At 51.3% G+C, this 17,239-nt stretch overlaps 1 protein-coding gene across 1 annotated transcript in view; it reads left to right on the top strand.

The window, feature by feature from the left end:
- Positions 1-11,235: 11,235 nt before the first annotated feature.
- LOC121153035 (protein farnesyltransferase subunit beta) overlaps positions 11,236-17,239 on the top strand; it is a 60,007-nt gene continuing 54,003 nt past the window's right edge. The window contains exon 1 of the mRNA XM_040975447.1: positions 11,236-11,633. Coding sequence (XP_040831381.1) covers positions 11,490-11,633 — 144 coding nt within the window. The 5' untranslated portion in view covers positions 11,236-11,489. The remainder of the gene's footprint in view (positions 11,634-17,239) is intronic.

Here is a 17,239-nt window from a genome sequence, read left to right as displayed (position 1 = left end):
ATACACTTCAGGCGTGGGCAGGGAGGCCTTCCCTTCCCATGGAGGGAAGGTGTGGACACAATCTACCTGTGCCCCCCATCCCTCCCCCAATTTCCTGGCCCGGGAGAGAGACAGCTAAGAGCTCTCTGGGGCTGAGCACATGGCCTGTTTCTGAGAGGGGCAAGCCTAGCCCAGCCAGGAGACAGTGTGTGCGTGCATTTGTTGGAGAATGTGTATTTCATTGGTCGGTTAGGAAAGTGTCAAGTTCACTTCAGGAAAAGTTTCTGAATTTGTGATAAAGAGGGGAGATGCCAGAGTCTTGATAACTGTTTTGATGACAGTAAAAGCCAGAGACGGACCCTGCGGATGCCATGAAGATTTCTGACTGTCTTGGTCTCCCTAGGGTGTCAGGTGCAGGCGGAGGGCCCTGGAGTCGGGCACACCTGTGCTCCATTCTCAGCTGCCCCGCTCACCAGCTGCACAACCTCGACTATGCTGCTGAGCTCTGTGCTTCCTCGTGTCCACAGACACCTGGACTGTCTACCCTGCAGAAGTGCTTGGTGACGACCAGCACACTGCAGCTTAGCAAATAAAACTGTTGCCTACTGAGCTGGCATCTCATCGGAATGCAGGTTCGAGACCCAGCTACTCTACTTTGCATCCAGCTCCCTGCTAATGCACCTGGGAAAGCAGCAGAAAGACAGAGTCCTCTGTCTTTCCTTCTCTCTGTATATCTGACTTTCTAATTAAATTAAATCTTACAAAAAGGGGAGGAGGAGACGCGTTAATCAACAGAGATTTCTCACAGTTGCCTACGTTCAGGTCTCTGGCATCTCCTGACATCTTCTTCCTGGGTTTACAGGTGACCTTCTTCGCGGTCACACTGCACCTGCACTCAATCCCCTCACCAAGTACACTGTTAGAACCAACTTGTTTTGGTGGGGTCTCAATCTCAGTTCCCTAATGAAAGGCAACAAACCAGGAGCCGCTATGGTTTCTTTAGAAAGTTTATCTGAGTGGGGAGAGAGAGAATGATTCACGCCCCACCTCTCTCTAACAGCAGCAGCTGGGCCAGGATTGGAGCTGGGATCCAGGAGCTCCAGCCAGGTCTCCGCATGAGCAGCAGGCGGCCGATGCATGAACCACCGCTGTTGCCTCCAGCACCTGTGTGGGCTGGAAGCTGGAACTGGGATTGGGGATCATGAAGTTAAGCACTTTCGTCTACTGGTTCATTCCCTAAATAGCTGAAGCTGGGCTGGTGTGAAGCCAAGAACCAGGAACTTCTTCCAGGTCTCCCACATGGGTGCAGGAGCCCAAACACTTTGGCTATTGTCTGCTTTTCCAAGCACATTATCAGGAAGTGGAGCAGCTAGGACTGGAACCTGTGACCATATGGGATGCTTGTGCTTGCAGGCTAAGGACTAGCTAGACTGATCCAGCACTCAGCCCAAATCATATATCTTGCTTTGTTTTGTTGTTTTGTTTTTCAGAGCAGGAAATTAAGGCATTGTTTTGTTTTGTTTCCCTTGCATTTGCCTGATAAGTGGCCTGGGATTTGGAAAATTTTGTCATGGGACAGTCTGCGAAGACAAATAAGTATCTTTAGAACTGTCCCTTTAGAACTGAAGGCCATTTTAAATTTTACCTGTCAAAGATATGTTTTAGGGGACAAGAGAGAATCTGCAGTTAGGGGCCTCTGCAGGAATGAGTCATTGTGTGTATTGCTGATGCTAGCTGCTGTAACAGGTAAGCCCCTCAGTGATCAGGCTTCCATCATGGCAGTTCCTCTACCTTTCGGGCAAATGCTCATGGGCAGCGATGTGGGAAGAATAAACAAAGCCGTTTAGACCCCCAAGGTGCCAGAGGCTGCGCTGTCTTCACCAAGGGACCCCCGGAGTGGGATACAGCATAAAGGATGCTGCTGCTCCAGGTAAGACCCTGGATCAGAAAGGACCTGGGAGCATGGCCGCCGCCCAGGGACCATGAGACCATAAGCAGATCACAGACTTGCTTTGTTTACCTGAGTAGGAGAGTGCTTTTACTTATTTTTTTCCCTATTTTCTGTTCTCTCTTTTTTTAAAAATTTTTATCGCAAAGTCAGAGATACAGAGAGGAGGAGAGACAGGGAGGAACATCTTCCATCTGATGATTCACTCCCCAAGTGACCACAACGGCCAGTGCTACACCGATACGAAGCCAGGAGCCAGGAACCTCCTCCAGGTCTTCCACGCAGGTGCAGGGTCCCAAAGCTTTGGGCCATCCTCAAACTGCTTTCCCAGGCCACAAGCAGGGAGCTGGATGGGAAGCAGGGCTGCTGGGATTAGAACCAGTGCCCATATGGGATCCCAGCACGCTCAAGGCGAGGACTTTAGCCGCTAGGCTACTGTGTTGGGCCCAAAAAGCTGTTCTTGTGGTGGGCATTTAGCCTAGGAGTTATGTCACTATGCCCCTCATGTCAGTTGCTTGGGTTTGAGTCCGTGCTCTAGTTGCTGACTCCAGCTTCCTGCTGATGCAGACCCTGGGAAGCAGTGTCATCCCTATGGGTGGCACCCATGTGGGAGACCCCTATGGCACCTGCCATCCCTATGGGGACCTGGGTTGAGTGTTGGGATCCCAGCACTGGCCCAGCCCATTCCCAGATATTGCAGATATGCGGTTAGCGAACCAGTGAATGAGGACTCCCAGTCTCTCTCCCTCTCAGATAAACAAACAAAAATAAAAAGGAATGCATTTTCAAAAATGAGTACCGGGGAATATTGTACTATATTGAAACCCTGTGATTGACAGGGCATCTTCACTGAATAAACTGGAACGAGCTCTTCCTTCACCTGCTCTCCCATAGCGTTTTGGAGAGGTGTGACATTTTACGTTTTGTTTATTTTTGACATATTTTCTTTCCTACTTGATATGATTATACATTTATTTCCTAAGTATTCATGCTCCTGTCGCTTCTGTAGTTCTTGCACAATGAGCTCCTGCTGGGTGAGGCTGGGGTCATGTTTATTGTCATTGTCCTCCAGGACATGTGACACAGACAAGCACTCCCCAACGTTCACTGCAGTGGCTGGCAACCATCCAAGTCGTTCAGTCCATTCAGGGTCTATTATGTCCGGCAATGCACAAACAAAAATCCATGCCCTGAACTTGCTTTGTAGTGGGGCTAACGCAGGCAATAATCAAAACAAATATCCAAATACAAAGTCTGGGATCCAGTGATGAGAGTCATGGAGACAAAGGAATCCAGGGAGTGGGATACAGCATTCCGGAAGGGTCACAGGGAGAGGTGGGAATACTTCAATTTTATACGGAGGGGTCAGGGCATTTCAATTAGGAATGAAATGAAAGGATTTAATGAAAGATTACAAGAAGTGAGGGGCAAGCTGTCAAGTTAGGTAGTTAGACCCAAACGACGGTGGAGGTGCCACAAGACCCTCCCCTCCAGGGGTAAAATCAGGCACCCTGTTCTCTGCCCAGACAGCACCCTTTGCAGTTTAACTACTGGTGAATACATCCTGATAAAATGGGAGCTTGGGCCAGTCAGAACAGCCTAGTTCACAGCGACGTAGGCAGAGAGTCCCATGGTAGGCAGCTCCCATCTGTCACTCACCAATGTCCATCATGAGCATCACGGCCCCATCAGCAGTCAACATCTCTCACATTTTAGGGCTAAAAACCCAACGCAGTAAGAAAAGGTGCTACATACCTCTCAACTGGTCAGTGTTCCCCTTAGAATATACTTCATAAACCTTGCCTTACTGTCCTCCCTCCGTTTAAGTATTTATTTTTATTGGAAAGACAGATTCATAGAGAAGGAGAGACACACACAAAAAGATCCCCCAACCACTGGTTCACTCCCCAAATGGCAGTGATGGCTGGAGTTGAGCTGATCTAAAGCCAGAAGCCAGGAGCCTCTTCCAGATCTTGCACACAGAGGCAAGATCCCGAGACTTTGAGCCATCCTCTGCTGCTTTCCCAGGCTATAATCAGGGAGCTGGATTGATTCATCTCATATGAACTGGCACCCATATGAGATGTCAGCACTGTAAGCTGGAAGATGAGCCAGCTGAGCCATTGCACCAGCCCTACCGACCCCTACTTTTATGTTTCTGAATTGTAACTCATCATTCTGATGGCAAAGAATTGAGGCAAGTCAGCTGCCATTGGTGCCAGAGCCATGTATGCAAGAGGACTTCAAAATTCCAGCAGGAAAATGGAAGCAGCAGCTTATTTTGGTGCAAAAAGTTTTGAAACCCATACATATGAGTGGTTTTCAAAAGGACATGGAAAATGTCTATCATGAAAAAAATGCATAGATTTCAAAATGTTTGTGCATCCATGTAAGCAGAGCTTATTCATCTATTTGAGCATTTTTATTTTCCTTATTTCACTTTGTTGGAAAGACACACACACACACACAAATGCTAACAACCAGGCTGTGCCAGACCCGAGAGCACCTGGGACCCCATAGGGGTCTCCGATATGAGTGTCCAGGAGTCCAGTGCTGGAGCCCTCACCTGCTGCTCCCCAGAATGTGTGTTAGCAGGAAGCTGGACTAGAAGCGGAAGCGGAGCAGCAACGGATGAAATGCGTGTACTCTGATGCGGGAACAGTCAAGTGGCAACATAAGCTACTGTGCCAACGCCCGCTCCAGATGGCTGTGGCCATCTCCATAACCAACAACACCTGGAAGTTCTCGGATTCTCCCTCTCATTCCGTAACTCTGACTTTCAAATAAATAAATCAATCTCAAACTAAACTTATTAATTTAATCCATTTGAAAATCAGAGACAGGGAGAGGAGAGAAGCAGAGGGAAATCTTCCATCCACTGATTCTCTCCCTAAATGCCTGAAATGACCAAGGTAGGCCAAGTTCAGCAACTGGAAACCCAGTCCAGGTTTCCCAGTGGTAACCCAGGGACTTAAGGGCTTGAGCCATCACTCGCTGCTTTCCAGGGTCTGCATTAACAAGCAACTGTAATTGAGCCTGGCACCAGGACTCGAACCCAGATACTCTGAGTATCATAACCAACAACATGCCACACTTACCTTGAAATCCTACTTGCCCATGAACTTTGCAAAGTGTCTTCATATATTTGAAGCACTGCAGGCAGGCTCAGGTAAGCACGAGATCTGAGAGGCATGGGAGAACAGTACTTGAGTTTTCAGTGAGGTTTATGCACAGAGCTGTCATGGGTCAGTGTGCTGAGGGGCAGGAGGGATTGGCACAGGGTAGGAGGGGAGAGGCCGTGAGGGCAGGAGATGTAGGGGAGGATATGAATGATCTACCAGGCTAGCACATGAGTTCTTTCCATTTCCCACTCGGGTGTGCATAAGTACACAGTTTCGCACGCTATTAAAATAAACAATTTCTGGGGACACAATGGCAGCAGCAGTGACAACAGCATTAAAGGTCATGCTAGAAGGCTACTCCATGGTTAGCGGCGACCTCTAGTGGTTCATTTCGGTCACTCATGCCCCATGGGTCCCACCACACCAAACCCTCTTCTTTTCTCAATAGTGAAAGAGCATGATCCATATTTTATATTATCTCTAAAGGAACACATTTCACAGTTAACTTACAAATACTTAAAAGTATTGGTGTGAAATAATCCCGGATCATGTGCAGTCAGGGCTGAAGCTGCTGTTTGGCATCATGACTAAGCTATGCCCTGTCATCCTGTGGCCAAGGGTCTCATTCTGCACAGCCAGTCCCTGATGCGCTGACCCGTCTTCCTCGTGTTTCCACAGAGCACAGACTTGTTCACAACTGGTTTCACTTGGTTTTCGGCTGCCCTTGGGTGTTGTCCACCCAGCATGCTCTCTCAGGCTGGGTTAGCTCTATCCTTCATGGGATTCTTTCCTCACCTTTCAGGATACCTTAGGTCTCCCCTGTTGGGTCCCCTTTTCACATCTGTGTCACTTTCTGCCTCTGTCACTTCCCCCGCATGGAATGGAATGGCCGCTTCGGCAATCACCATTTAATGGCTGTTGGTGGGAGACCGGCGGGTTGGGATGTCCACCATGGTCTCCTTACCATTTACTTTGACACCCAGTGTACGTAGCTGGGACTCGACCAACATGCATTGAATGGACAGACCCTGCCCCGCAGCGGACGCTTGCCATGCTCCCGTGAACAGCTGTGCTGCAGCACAAAACGGATCTTGGAACTGGATTTCTAGTTCCCGGGCTCAGATTTGCAATTTCTGTGTGTAGGTGCACCTGTCACGGGTGTACACAATACACACACGGTTCCAGCTATTCTTTCCACACAGCACTCCTCAGGACTGACATCAGGTTTAAGCTCTGAAGGGAAGCAATTCAGCCAAAAAAAAAAAAAAAGGCCAAATCCTTAGTTTTACTCCAGACCTTATTAGGCATTTTTTTTTTTTCCTTCCCCAAAACACAACTAAGGGAAAGATACTGAGATGCCAACAGAACGGGAAGTACAATGATGCTGTCTCAAGCTGTGCAGGCATAGCCCTGATCCCAATCCAACTCACACAGCCACATGCACTCCCAGATTCGGTAACATTCTAGGGGCGCAAATCTTACCTTGGCAACTCTACCACCCACAGGGGCACTGGCAATGGTGTTCAGTCACCCAGGGCCTTTATACCACTGCAGGTCTTTCTTTTTTGAAATGAGAGTGCTTCTACCGACTCCCAGAGACTCAGAACAGAGCGGCAGCCAATGGCAAACTAGGACAGCTCTCTCGGATGTCTGTGCTCTCTGGATTCTGGACCTGCGACCTGGAATCGAGAGGCGACACAGCCTGCCTCCAAGCCTGCAGCCAAGTCCGTTGCTGTCCTATCTCCTCCCGCTCCTCCCACCCTCCATGCCTGAGCCTGATGGTAGTACCACCTCAGTCCTTTATATATAAGCCCTGACATTTTCTTCTCTTGCTGTCTAAAGGCAGGGTTTGCCTGCCATCACCACTGTTAACACTGTTCCTACCGAGACGTACACAATGGCTTGACTTCTGCACACCTTCAGCTGCGAGCTCAGAATCCACACACACATATAGGTGCAAGTTTGGCAGGTGCTCCCCCAGCACGCTGCTCCTTCGCCTGAGGGGCTTCTCCCCACGTGGTTCACCTGGACAACTCCCTGTCATCCTTCAACTCTCTGTTTAATCATCACCTGTTCAAAAAGGATGGGCCCATATGAGAGCTGAATGGGATGTAGGACAGACTGGATCAGTCAGCCATACAAACTGGCAAGCACAGGAACCAGGGCAGGGGGCGTGCCTGGTGGGGGTTATTGCAGGTTGCTCCGACTAAGCTGCGGCTCCCACTGGTCTGTGTAAGGGCCAAGTGTGTACTGGGCAGAAGAATCAGGCTGGACAGCAACACCCATTGGTTCATGTAGAAGACAGGGCTGGAAACAGAACTGATCCAGCAACTGCAACCACCAGCATAAGCTGATTGGGGTGACGGACTGTGCCGAACCCTGTACTGCCAAGCACACACAAGAATCAGGTCTGGGATCACCTTAGATGAAGTTTCTTTTCTTTTTTTAAAGATTTATTTTTAATGCAAAGTCAGATATACAGAGAGGAGGAGAGACAGGGAGGAAGATCTTCCATCTGATGGTTCACTCCCCAAGTGCCTGCAACAGCCGGTGGTACGCCCTTCTGAAGCCAGGAGCCAGGAACCTCCTCCAGGTCTTCCATGCGGGTGCAGGGTCCCAAGGCTTTGGGCCGTCCTCTACTGCTTTCCCAGGCCACAAGCAGGGAGCTGGATGGGAAGCAGGGCTGCTGGGATTAGAACTGGAGCCCATATGGGATCCTGGTGCGTTCAAGGCGAGGACTTTAGTTGTTAGGCCACCATGCTGGGCCCCAGACAAAGTTTCTTTGGAGATCCCTCCAATTGAACTGCTGGACTCAGAACCCCAACCATGAAGAGAATTGCTGATTCCATGGTCTGACCATGGACTGTATGTGTCAAAGCTGAGCCTCCTCAGAGGTTCAGACGGAGCAGTGGACAGCATATCCAGGTGCACATGGAGGATATGGCAGTCCATTGGAACCTGCAGAGAATACCCAGTACCATAAAAGAGGATGGAGGACAGAACAAATCATTCAACTACCTCAGCCATGTGCTGGCAGTGAAAATCTGGGCAGACAGGGACTCTAAAGTGAACTATGTCAGCCAGTAGATTCTGGAGACATTTCATAATGCTTGGAATGGCAAGATTGGCAGCAAATCAGAACTGCTAAACTATCAAAACCACTTGAGCAGGACCCTCGGGCATGCCCCACTCGGGGACCTGGGATGGGTGGGAGGCTGGGTGGGGCTTCTCGCTTTTTCCTTCCCCTTACCCCAAATTCAGAAAAAAATAATAATAACATGAAAACAAACAAACAAACAAACAAAAACAAAACAAAAAAGAAAGGATGGGCCCGGCCAGTTCATTCATCTACGATCGAAGTCTTCGAAGCCCAGGATACTTCAAACTGTTCTTTGAGAAATGCAATTTTTCTCTACCTACTTTGCACAGATCCTGCTCTTGGAAGGGGCTTGGCTGACCCTCTGCTGTGGTCTGAATGTGTGGGTGTCACCTCCCTGGCCCCCACAGAAATTAGAAACAGGGTTCTTTCCTGGGGAGAAGGAGAGGAGGTTGAAGACAGAACCCTCATGGATGGGGGCAATGCCTCCTGCCCCTGCTGTGGGAGGACACGGAGTCACACCTTCATGTCCAACTTCTCAGGCTCTGGGACAGGTGGCTTGAGGGGCAAAAGAAGCAGCAGGTGGTGGTAGGTTCTGGAAATGGCTAGTTTGTTTCAAGCTGCTAAAATGTAGTTTTAGGATGAAAAATCTGATCAACAGCTCCTCTGTGGTGTGCTGCCTGCCTTGGGGAGAAGCCTGGCTGATGTGGGCCTGGCTGTGACGCCCACCAGCTCGGACTCTGGAGGAGGAGCAGCCTGGCTGACGTGGGCCTGGCTGTGACGCCCACCAGCTCGGACTCTGGAGGAGGAGCAGCCTGGCTGACGTGGGCCTGGCTGTGATGCCCACCAGCTCCGACTCTGAAGGAAGGTTTGAGTGGGCTGCCCTCCACTACAAGTGTCCCCGTTTCTCCTGGAGGGGAGTATGCCAGTGGGTCCCTGGGCTGACCACCTGGAGTCTCCGAAATTCCCTGGCTGCCAAGGCCTGAGCTTCCTGTGCCCCTGCAGGTGGTCCTTAGCGCCCCCTGGCATAGAGAAGGCCCCAGCGTGCAGCCAGCAGAAGCAGCGAGGACCCACCCCCAGGAAGGCCCAGGAAAGCCCAGCTGGTCTGGTTAAGTGTGGGTCCTGAAGCTGTCTTCCAGGGTCCCAGGACAGGTGACTTTGGGAGCAGGGTTGGGAGTTCTGCACCACCTAGAGGCGGTGTTTGTTTATTTGTTTGTTTTGTTTCTTGCTGTGAAATGTCTACTGCCTTGGTCCCTGCATGTGAGAGCTGGATTGTGATGGCTGCTTAGGGCACTGGAGACCAGGGGCTGGTCTGCTCCGGACCCAGCATGTCTCCCAGGCTTCAGTCTGGAACAGGAGAGGCCACAGGAGCCAGTTACATCACCGACCTGGCGGGATTCCAGTTGACCAATGGCACACCTGAATGGACATTCCCTACATATTTGGAGCACAGACAGCCCCTTTGCCCGCCCATGTGTCTATAGGAGTATAAGACTCCTCAACATGCATCTAAGCTGCCCTTTTCGCCTCCCTCTTCCTTCCCCTCTGTGAGAAGGGGGCCAAGGAGTGGATTTTCCAACAAGTTTCCATTACAACTCTGAACAACTTGCCGATATTATTCCACCAGTGGGCAGGTGGTCATCATCTAACAGATTGAGTTCCTGGCCCCTGCAGGAACTGATGGATGAGACCTCACTCTTTCAAATAAAAAAATCAATTAAAAAAACAAAAAACTTGGGCCCGGCGCGGTGGCGCAAGTGGTTAAGTCCTTGCCTTGCATGCCCGGGATCCCATATGGGCACCGGTTCTAATCCCGGCAGCCCTGCTTCCTTTCCAGCTCCCTGCCTGTGGCCTGGGAAAGCAGTTGAGGACAGCCCAAAGCTTTGGGACCCTGCACCCGCGTGGGAGACCCGGAAGAGGCTCCTGGCTTCGGATCGGCATAGCATCGACCCGTTGTGGCTCACTTGGGGAGTGAATCATTGGATGGAAGATCTTCCTCTCTGTATCTCCTCTCTGTATATCCGCCTTTCCAATAAAAAATAATAAAAATAAATCTTTAAAAAAAAAAAACCAAAAACGTGAGGCCCTGGCGTAGTAGCCTAGTGGCTAACATCCTCGCCTTGCATACACTGGGATTCCATATGGGTGCTGGTACATATCCTGGCTATTCCAATTCCCTTCTGCTCTACTCCCTGATTGTGGCCTGGGAAAGCAGTCGAGCACAACCCAAAGCCTTGGGACCCTGCACCCTGCATTCACATGGGAGACCTGGAAGAAGCTCCTGGCTCCTGGCTTAGAATCAGCTCAGCTTCAGCCACTGAGGCCACCTGGGGAGTGAACCAGCAGATGGAAGATCTTCCTCTCTGTCTCTTTTTCTCTCTGTAAACCTGCCTCTCCAATTAAAAAAAAAATCTTAAAAAAAAAAACCCGGAATTTGAAGATTGAATACATTTTGAAATGCATAAATATGAAGGGTCTTCCAAAAGACCACATAAAACCTACATCATGAAAAAGCCACATGGATGGATTTCAGCTTTTTTTTAAACCCAAGTAAATGTACCTTTTAATTCCATTTCCATGAACTTTCTGAAATGAATTCACTTAATTCTCTCGATTGCAGTGAGATGGAAGGTCCCGGAAGGATGGGGATCTTGCTGGCTCTGCTTGCTTTTGTATTCCCAGGGGCTAGCCCAGTGCCTGGCCACAGCAGGTGCTCAGAAACACTTACTTCTTCCATTGCATTTTAGTTCCTGCTACGGCAAGGCAACCACCAAGGAGGAGGAGACAATTAAACAATACCCGTTCCCTCCATCACTGAATGCTAGGATAGCAACTTTGTTGAAAAGCTGCTGGCTTCTGAGAGGCTGTCAAGTACCCAGAGAATTCTATCAGGAAAACAGTGTTTTTTGTTTAAGTATGACTGAAAGGAATCAGCTGTGAGAAATGCTTTAAAAGTTGCATTCAGTTCTTGGTTACCTGAACTGCTAACTATTGCCTTAGAACTAGCAGAATGTTGCCCCCCCAAAAAAAATCTTTTTTCTTTTTGTAATACATTTTGCATAATAAACCAAGGCATCCTACGCCATCTCTGAGAAGCTCAGCTGCACCCATCTTTGCTGGCGTCCGGGAAGCAGAGCTCCTGCAACTGCCTGTCTATCCGATGGGGGGCGGCAGCATCCCAACAACTCACTCCCTGGAGCTGTGTAGGCGGGAGGAGAGATTCGCGTTCAAAACCTTTGTGACTCCGCCCGCTCGCCGTAGCGCCTGAGCCCGCTCGAGTTTCAATGCGCGTTGTTGCTTGCCGAAGCCGAGTCCTATACACCGCCCGTCGCTCTTCTTGACCATGGCTTCTCCGAGTTCCTTCACCTACTTCTGCCCTCCATCTTCCTCCCCTGTCTGGACAGAGCCGCTGTACAGCCTGAGGCCGGAGCACGCGCGGGAGCGGTTGCAGGACGACTCGGTGGAAACAGTCACGTCCATAGAACAGGTGAGGTGGCAGGGCTGGGCGAGGCGCCGGCGCGGGGGCCTCTGGGAGCGGGAGTCCTGGTCGCTGGGCCGCTTGCGTTCGGAGCTCCTCGGAGAACTACGACTCCCACAGTGCACCGCGCCGCCGTCCCCCTCCGCCCCCGGGGTTGGGAGCTCTAGGCGCCGGGGCTTTGGAGTGGAGCGTTGGTGGGGTCAGGCTGAGCAGGGGTCGTGGCCAGGGTGCGGCTTCGTCGGGGAGCCCAGGGCTGGGGTCCGAGGTGGCTTGGAGAGCTGGGGGGCACCCTCGCCTGGGCCGGCAGGTCCGCAGCGGCAGCCCCGGGCGGGTCTGTCAGCGTCTGGCCGGGAGGTCCCGAACAGGACACTTTTCCCCGCCGGGCGCGCCCTGCGCGGACCTGGAGCGGCGAGCAGGGTCGGGCGGTGCCGAGCCCGAGCTCCAGGGTCGGGATGGGGGTCTGCCGGCTTGAGTGTGCGTGGGAAACGAGTCCTTCAGTCGCTCGATTGTGTGTGTGCGGGACCCGGAAACGACAGCTCTAACAAAGAAGTCCCAGACCATGGCGCTGGCTGGGGAAGACAGGTGGGCGCACAGTCCAGTCCCGAAGGTGCTGGCTGTGGGCTCCTCGAAGGCCGAGAAGGACCAGACCTGTCGTTGTGGAGAGCGTTAGGGAGCTGAGCAGTGAAGTGTGGTGTGTTTTTCTTTCTCCTTCCCCTGCTGCTGGTGTTTCCAGTTTAGTTAGGGCAGTCACTTGGAGTAATCAGGGCGATTTCTTCATAGCGCCGCCAAGGAAGCTTCTGGCTGCTTACCAAAACGAGTTCACCTTCGGTCAGTCCTAGGCTTAACTTTGGAGGGACTTGCTGTGTGTACCTGAGGTTGAAAGCGGCTGTGCAGGCAGAACTAACTGTATTGCACAATTACATCTCCAGTATAGTTAAAGATGCATAACAGGAGTTCAGATATATGGCTGTACGATTGGTAGCAAAGTATATATATTATATATAAATATATGCAATAGCCATTCATATAAAAAACAACAATATGTGTAGATATATATATTTACTGTGAGAGAACTTCCAGCTGCTGGTTCATTGCCCAAATGACCACAGCAGCCAGGGCTCCCCTAAACCCAACTGCTCTCCACACCCCTAGCTAGGAGTCTCCCTCTTGGATCCTAGGAAGCTGGTGGCTTGAGCCATCATCTGTTTGCTCCCCCAGGAGGTAGGAGCAGAAATTGAACCTAGGAACGCGGTGTGGGAGGCAGGCATCTCAACCCCCAGCCTAAATAAGTGCCTATCCCTAGAGAGAATATTTGGGTTGGAGATTTATACTTCATGGACTGGGTAGTAAAAGAAACCCTTATCTTTTGAATATGTCACCATGCTTTAGTCACTTACCAGTGACATCCCCTAGTCATGAGAAACTTAGGGGGTCTTCGCAGTGTTCCTGAGTTGGGGGGTTGTTGAGCTGACCCAGGTGAAGCCTTTCTCTTTTTATCCCACCATTGGATTATGGGGTTGCTCTGTATGTAGTCAACTGAACTGACTCAGCAGGTCAGGGGACGGGTAGCAGCTGAGGAAAGGGAATTGGAAATCCTTTTGTGGGTTTTGAGGCCAGTCCACGTGCTGCCACAGTTAGAGGCAAATCAGGAGGAGGAACGTGACCCGGAGCCTTTCTGATCTGCTGTGTCCGTGTACTGCTTTCAGGAGTGTGCCCGAGCTCCTGGCCGCTTCCTTGCTCCCAGAAAAACATCATCCCTTGCACTCTGACAAACTGTGCATAACGAGTGATGCGGATAAGGCTCAGACAGACTCTTGTTGGGGAAACGATAGGCCACACGTCGCCTAGCTGTCGATATAGTCCAGGGGTATCATGGAGGGTCTTTCTGGTCTGGGGCCAGGAATACAATAGATAGTGGAGGGTGTTATATTTCTTTTCCATATTGTTATGCCAGCTCATATATATACACCCACTCACACACATACGTATTTATTTATTTGTGGGGCCAGGTGTGGTAGCCTAGAAGATAAAGGAGTTGAAACTAAGAGACACTGACCCGTTCATTCCTGGGTCTTTCTTTTTTTTTTTTTTATTAATAAAATTAATTTTGACATTCTTCACATACTTAGTTAGAGTAAGAAGGTTCAAGGGCTACAGGAAAGTGGATAATACTAGTATGTTTTCCATATTGTTACCTTCATGTTAAAAAAGGGGGGTATTAAGGGAGAAGGCCCACCCAATTTCCCACCCTCCCCAAGTCCCGGGTGTAGGGCATGCTCTGAGGTTCTTCCTCGAGTGGTTTTGATATTGCAACAGTTATGAATCGCTGTCAATCTTGCCACTCCAAGCACTATGAGGTCTTTGAAAAATCCACTGATTCACATAGTCCATCATAGCTGAGATGGTTGGTTGACCTGTTCTGTCTTCTCTCTTTTCTTCGTTAGGGTTCTGAGTCCAGCATTTAGATTAGGAAGATCTCCAAAGAAACTTCTTGTATGTGCTAACAAGTACAGGGCCAGGCACCGTCCATCGCTCCAATCAGCTGGTGGTTGTAATTGCTGGGTTGGTTCTGTTTTCACTCCCGACTTCCACTGGAACCAATGGGTGTTGCGGTCCAGCCTGGTTCTGTCCCGCACATATTTGGCCCTCACCTAAACCAGTGGGAGCTGCAGCCTAGTTGGAGCGACCCACAATAACCCCCACCAGGACCGCCCCTACCCTGGTTTGCCAGTAAGTGTAGCAGTAATCCAGTCTGTCCCACACCCCATTCCACCCCAGCCACTGTTTAGTTTTATGTCCTCCCGTGGAAGTGGTAACCCAAGAGGGATGAGCCCACTATTACCCTCCCAGGCCTCTCCCACTCCCAGATTCCAGTTACTGCTGCCCAACTAAACCTCGCCCACTTTAATTCTGTTTGCACCAGTAGGAATAATCAGCCCAGCTCGGCTTTTCCCTGATCTAGTCCACATGAGGCACGCAGGTGTGGTAGCTCTGCCTAGTCTGGTCTGCCCCCATCCCAGCCCATGCTCTCCTGCGGAAGTAGCTATCCTGCAAAGGAACCCTCCCTTATTCCCCTGCTGGCTCTGCCTACTTCCTTTCTTGTTCTCAGGCTGGTTGGACGCTGCGGTCCCCTCTGGTACAGGCAACCTCACCTCGGCATTCCATATTGTGCACTAGTCTTTGTTGCGACCGAACCTGGGTCAACCCACACTGGTGCCTGGATTTGCCAGTGGATGACGTGGACAGATTCAGCCTGGTCTTGCCCCCACGTCTGCCAAGTGTATGCCAGTGGGTAGCTTTCCATGGCCTTTTCTGGGCTGTTTCCTATCATGTTTCTTGCGCTGACCTGTCAGGTCTGTGTCCTGCCAGAGGAGTTGCCCAGGCTCCTCCATCAGAACCTCTCCCAATGCCAGGTTACACGCTTACCAGTGGGTCCATGAGCCAACCATACTCAGTCCACCTCCTGTCATAGCAGGAACTGTGGCTTTTCCTGACTGGCCTTCCACCCAATCTGGTTCTTGCTGTTGGATGTTCCGGCCCAGCCATGGTTTGTCCATACCTACGTATGGCTCACACATGGCTCAGTAGGGGTTTGAGACCTTGCCTAGTCTATCACACATCTGCCCTGGTCCTCCAGAACACCAGGGGAGTCGGGGTCCAGCCCGGTTCGGTGCATCCAATCCCAGTCCACACTTGTGCCAAGGGAGACTACAACTGTATCCAGATCAGAACGCAGCCCCCCTTCCAGGCCATGCACCTCTTTGTGGGAACCTCAGCCCAGCTAGGGTTGTCCCCTTTGCTCCCCAACCGAGTCTGTTCCCAGCCATAGATCACTCGCATGCCAGTGGTTGCTCTGACTCAGCTTGGCACAGCTCCTCACCTGTCCCGACCTCTGCCTTAGACACTGTGGCTTCGTGTCCCTGGCTCCTGCAGACCAGTAGGTACAAGAGCCTAGCCTGGCATGACCTTTGCTCCCTCCTGGTTTCTAGTTTTACTTGTGGGCTAAGGTTTGCTCATTCGTACCAGATCTGCTCTGTTCCCTACCAGTTGACACATTAGCCAGCCGTTGGAGCTACTTTTGCAGGACAAGCCCCAAGCCCAGGCTTCTGCATGGACTGGTATTTGGTGCCCAGCATTATTAGTGATTACAACTTTTACAAGGAAAGAGTTACTGCCTGTTTGAGGTCCGAGAATCACAATGGGTTCAACCTGGAGCTAATTAAGCAGCGAATCAAAGAACCAAATCCCCAGAGCTCCCCAGCCGGGCGGCCAGCAGGCGGAGCCTGGCACCAATGGCGCACTGGCCGCCCGGGGAGGACGGCTCACCATGTGCCCATGGCGGCCGTCCGGAATCCAGGCATGAGACGCCCCGTCCTGAGACCCGCCAGCCGCCGGGAGGCTGCTGGGGGTTTAAAATTCCCAGGCCCAAGGTCGCGCCCCTCCCAAATCCCCTTCACCGCCCAATGAGGGCGGTGGCTGGGTGCCGGACCTGCCGCCTGGGTCTTTCTGTTCCATTCAGGGATTCCACAAGTACACTAGTGCTTGCTTTGTTTCAGGCATGGTTATTGGCCTTTGGCATTTGTCAGTGAACAAAGGAGGCCAGCCTGATGATCCAGGGCAGGGAGGCAGGCAATTAAAACAAAGTATCTATCTGTCACCAGCATGTTAGAGAGCTGTGGACCTTTCAGAAGGTCCTGATGGTCCCTTGGCATGTCCTGGAAGTGCTGGACTGCTTGATTGGCCTTGGAAAGTATTGCCAAGGAGTGACAGGCAAGGAGGATGAGTATGGCAGGGTGTCTTCTCCCTGCAGGGGTGTGTGGGTTGGAATGTCTCTGGCCGGAAGGTCACACCTGCTTCCCATGTGGCATCTCTCTCTCTGCCTCGGCCGCCACTGCTCACCCCACTTTGCTTTCCTGCGTGGGAGGGATCAGGTGGCCCTGAATTGCTGCAGGTGCCACAGTGCCCTTGTGGTTTCCTACACCTGCCCGCCCACACCTTCGTTATTCCTCTGTAAGTGCCCCTTGGGTCACCCATGGGTGCCATCTATTTCCTACCAAGATTCCACGATCAGAGGGTGTTAAGCAGAGGAGTGGTGGTCAGGAAGCAGGGATGCCAGGCCAGAGGTCGTGCCTGCAGGATCCTAGGTGGGAGGGGATGATGATTTCCATAATAAAGATGGCCAGCTTCTGTATAGTTTTAACAATTAATTTAGTTGAAAGCCAGAGAGATCTTTTCACTGGTCCATTCCTTAAATGACCTCCAGAGCCAGGATCCCAGTCCCCACATGGGTGGCAGGAGCCCATCTAGTTGAGCTGCTGCCTCCCAGGGTGCACATTAGCCTGAAGCTGGAGTCAGGAGCGAAACTAGGACTCAAACCCAGGCCCTCCCCATGGGGTGTACAGGAGTCCCCAAATGGTATCTTAACCGCCAGTGCCAAAGGCCTGCCTCCGCGCCTGTGCAGTTTTTAGAGATCATCTACAATGGCAAGCTGTTTGGCTGTGTGTGTGTGTGTGTTTCCTTGTGTCTGTAGCAAGCAGGGTGCAGTGGTCGTGCAGTGCCTCGTGCCGTGGAGCCACCACACTGCACAAGCTGTGTGATTCAGGCCAGTGAGCTGA

This window comes from Ochotona curzoniae, unplaced genomic scaffold, assembly GCF_017591425.1.
Source record: "Ochotona curzoniae isolate NIBS_2020 unplaced genomic scaffold, NIBS_Ocur_1.0 contig_2688, whole genome shotgun sequence".
Taxonomy (NCBI): Eukaryota; Metazoa; Chordata; class Mammalia; order Lagomorpha; family Ochotonidae; genus Ochotona; species Ochotona curzoniae.
Note: the sequence above shows the minus strand (reverse complement) of the source record. Positions and strands in the feature narration are given on the sequence as shown.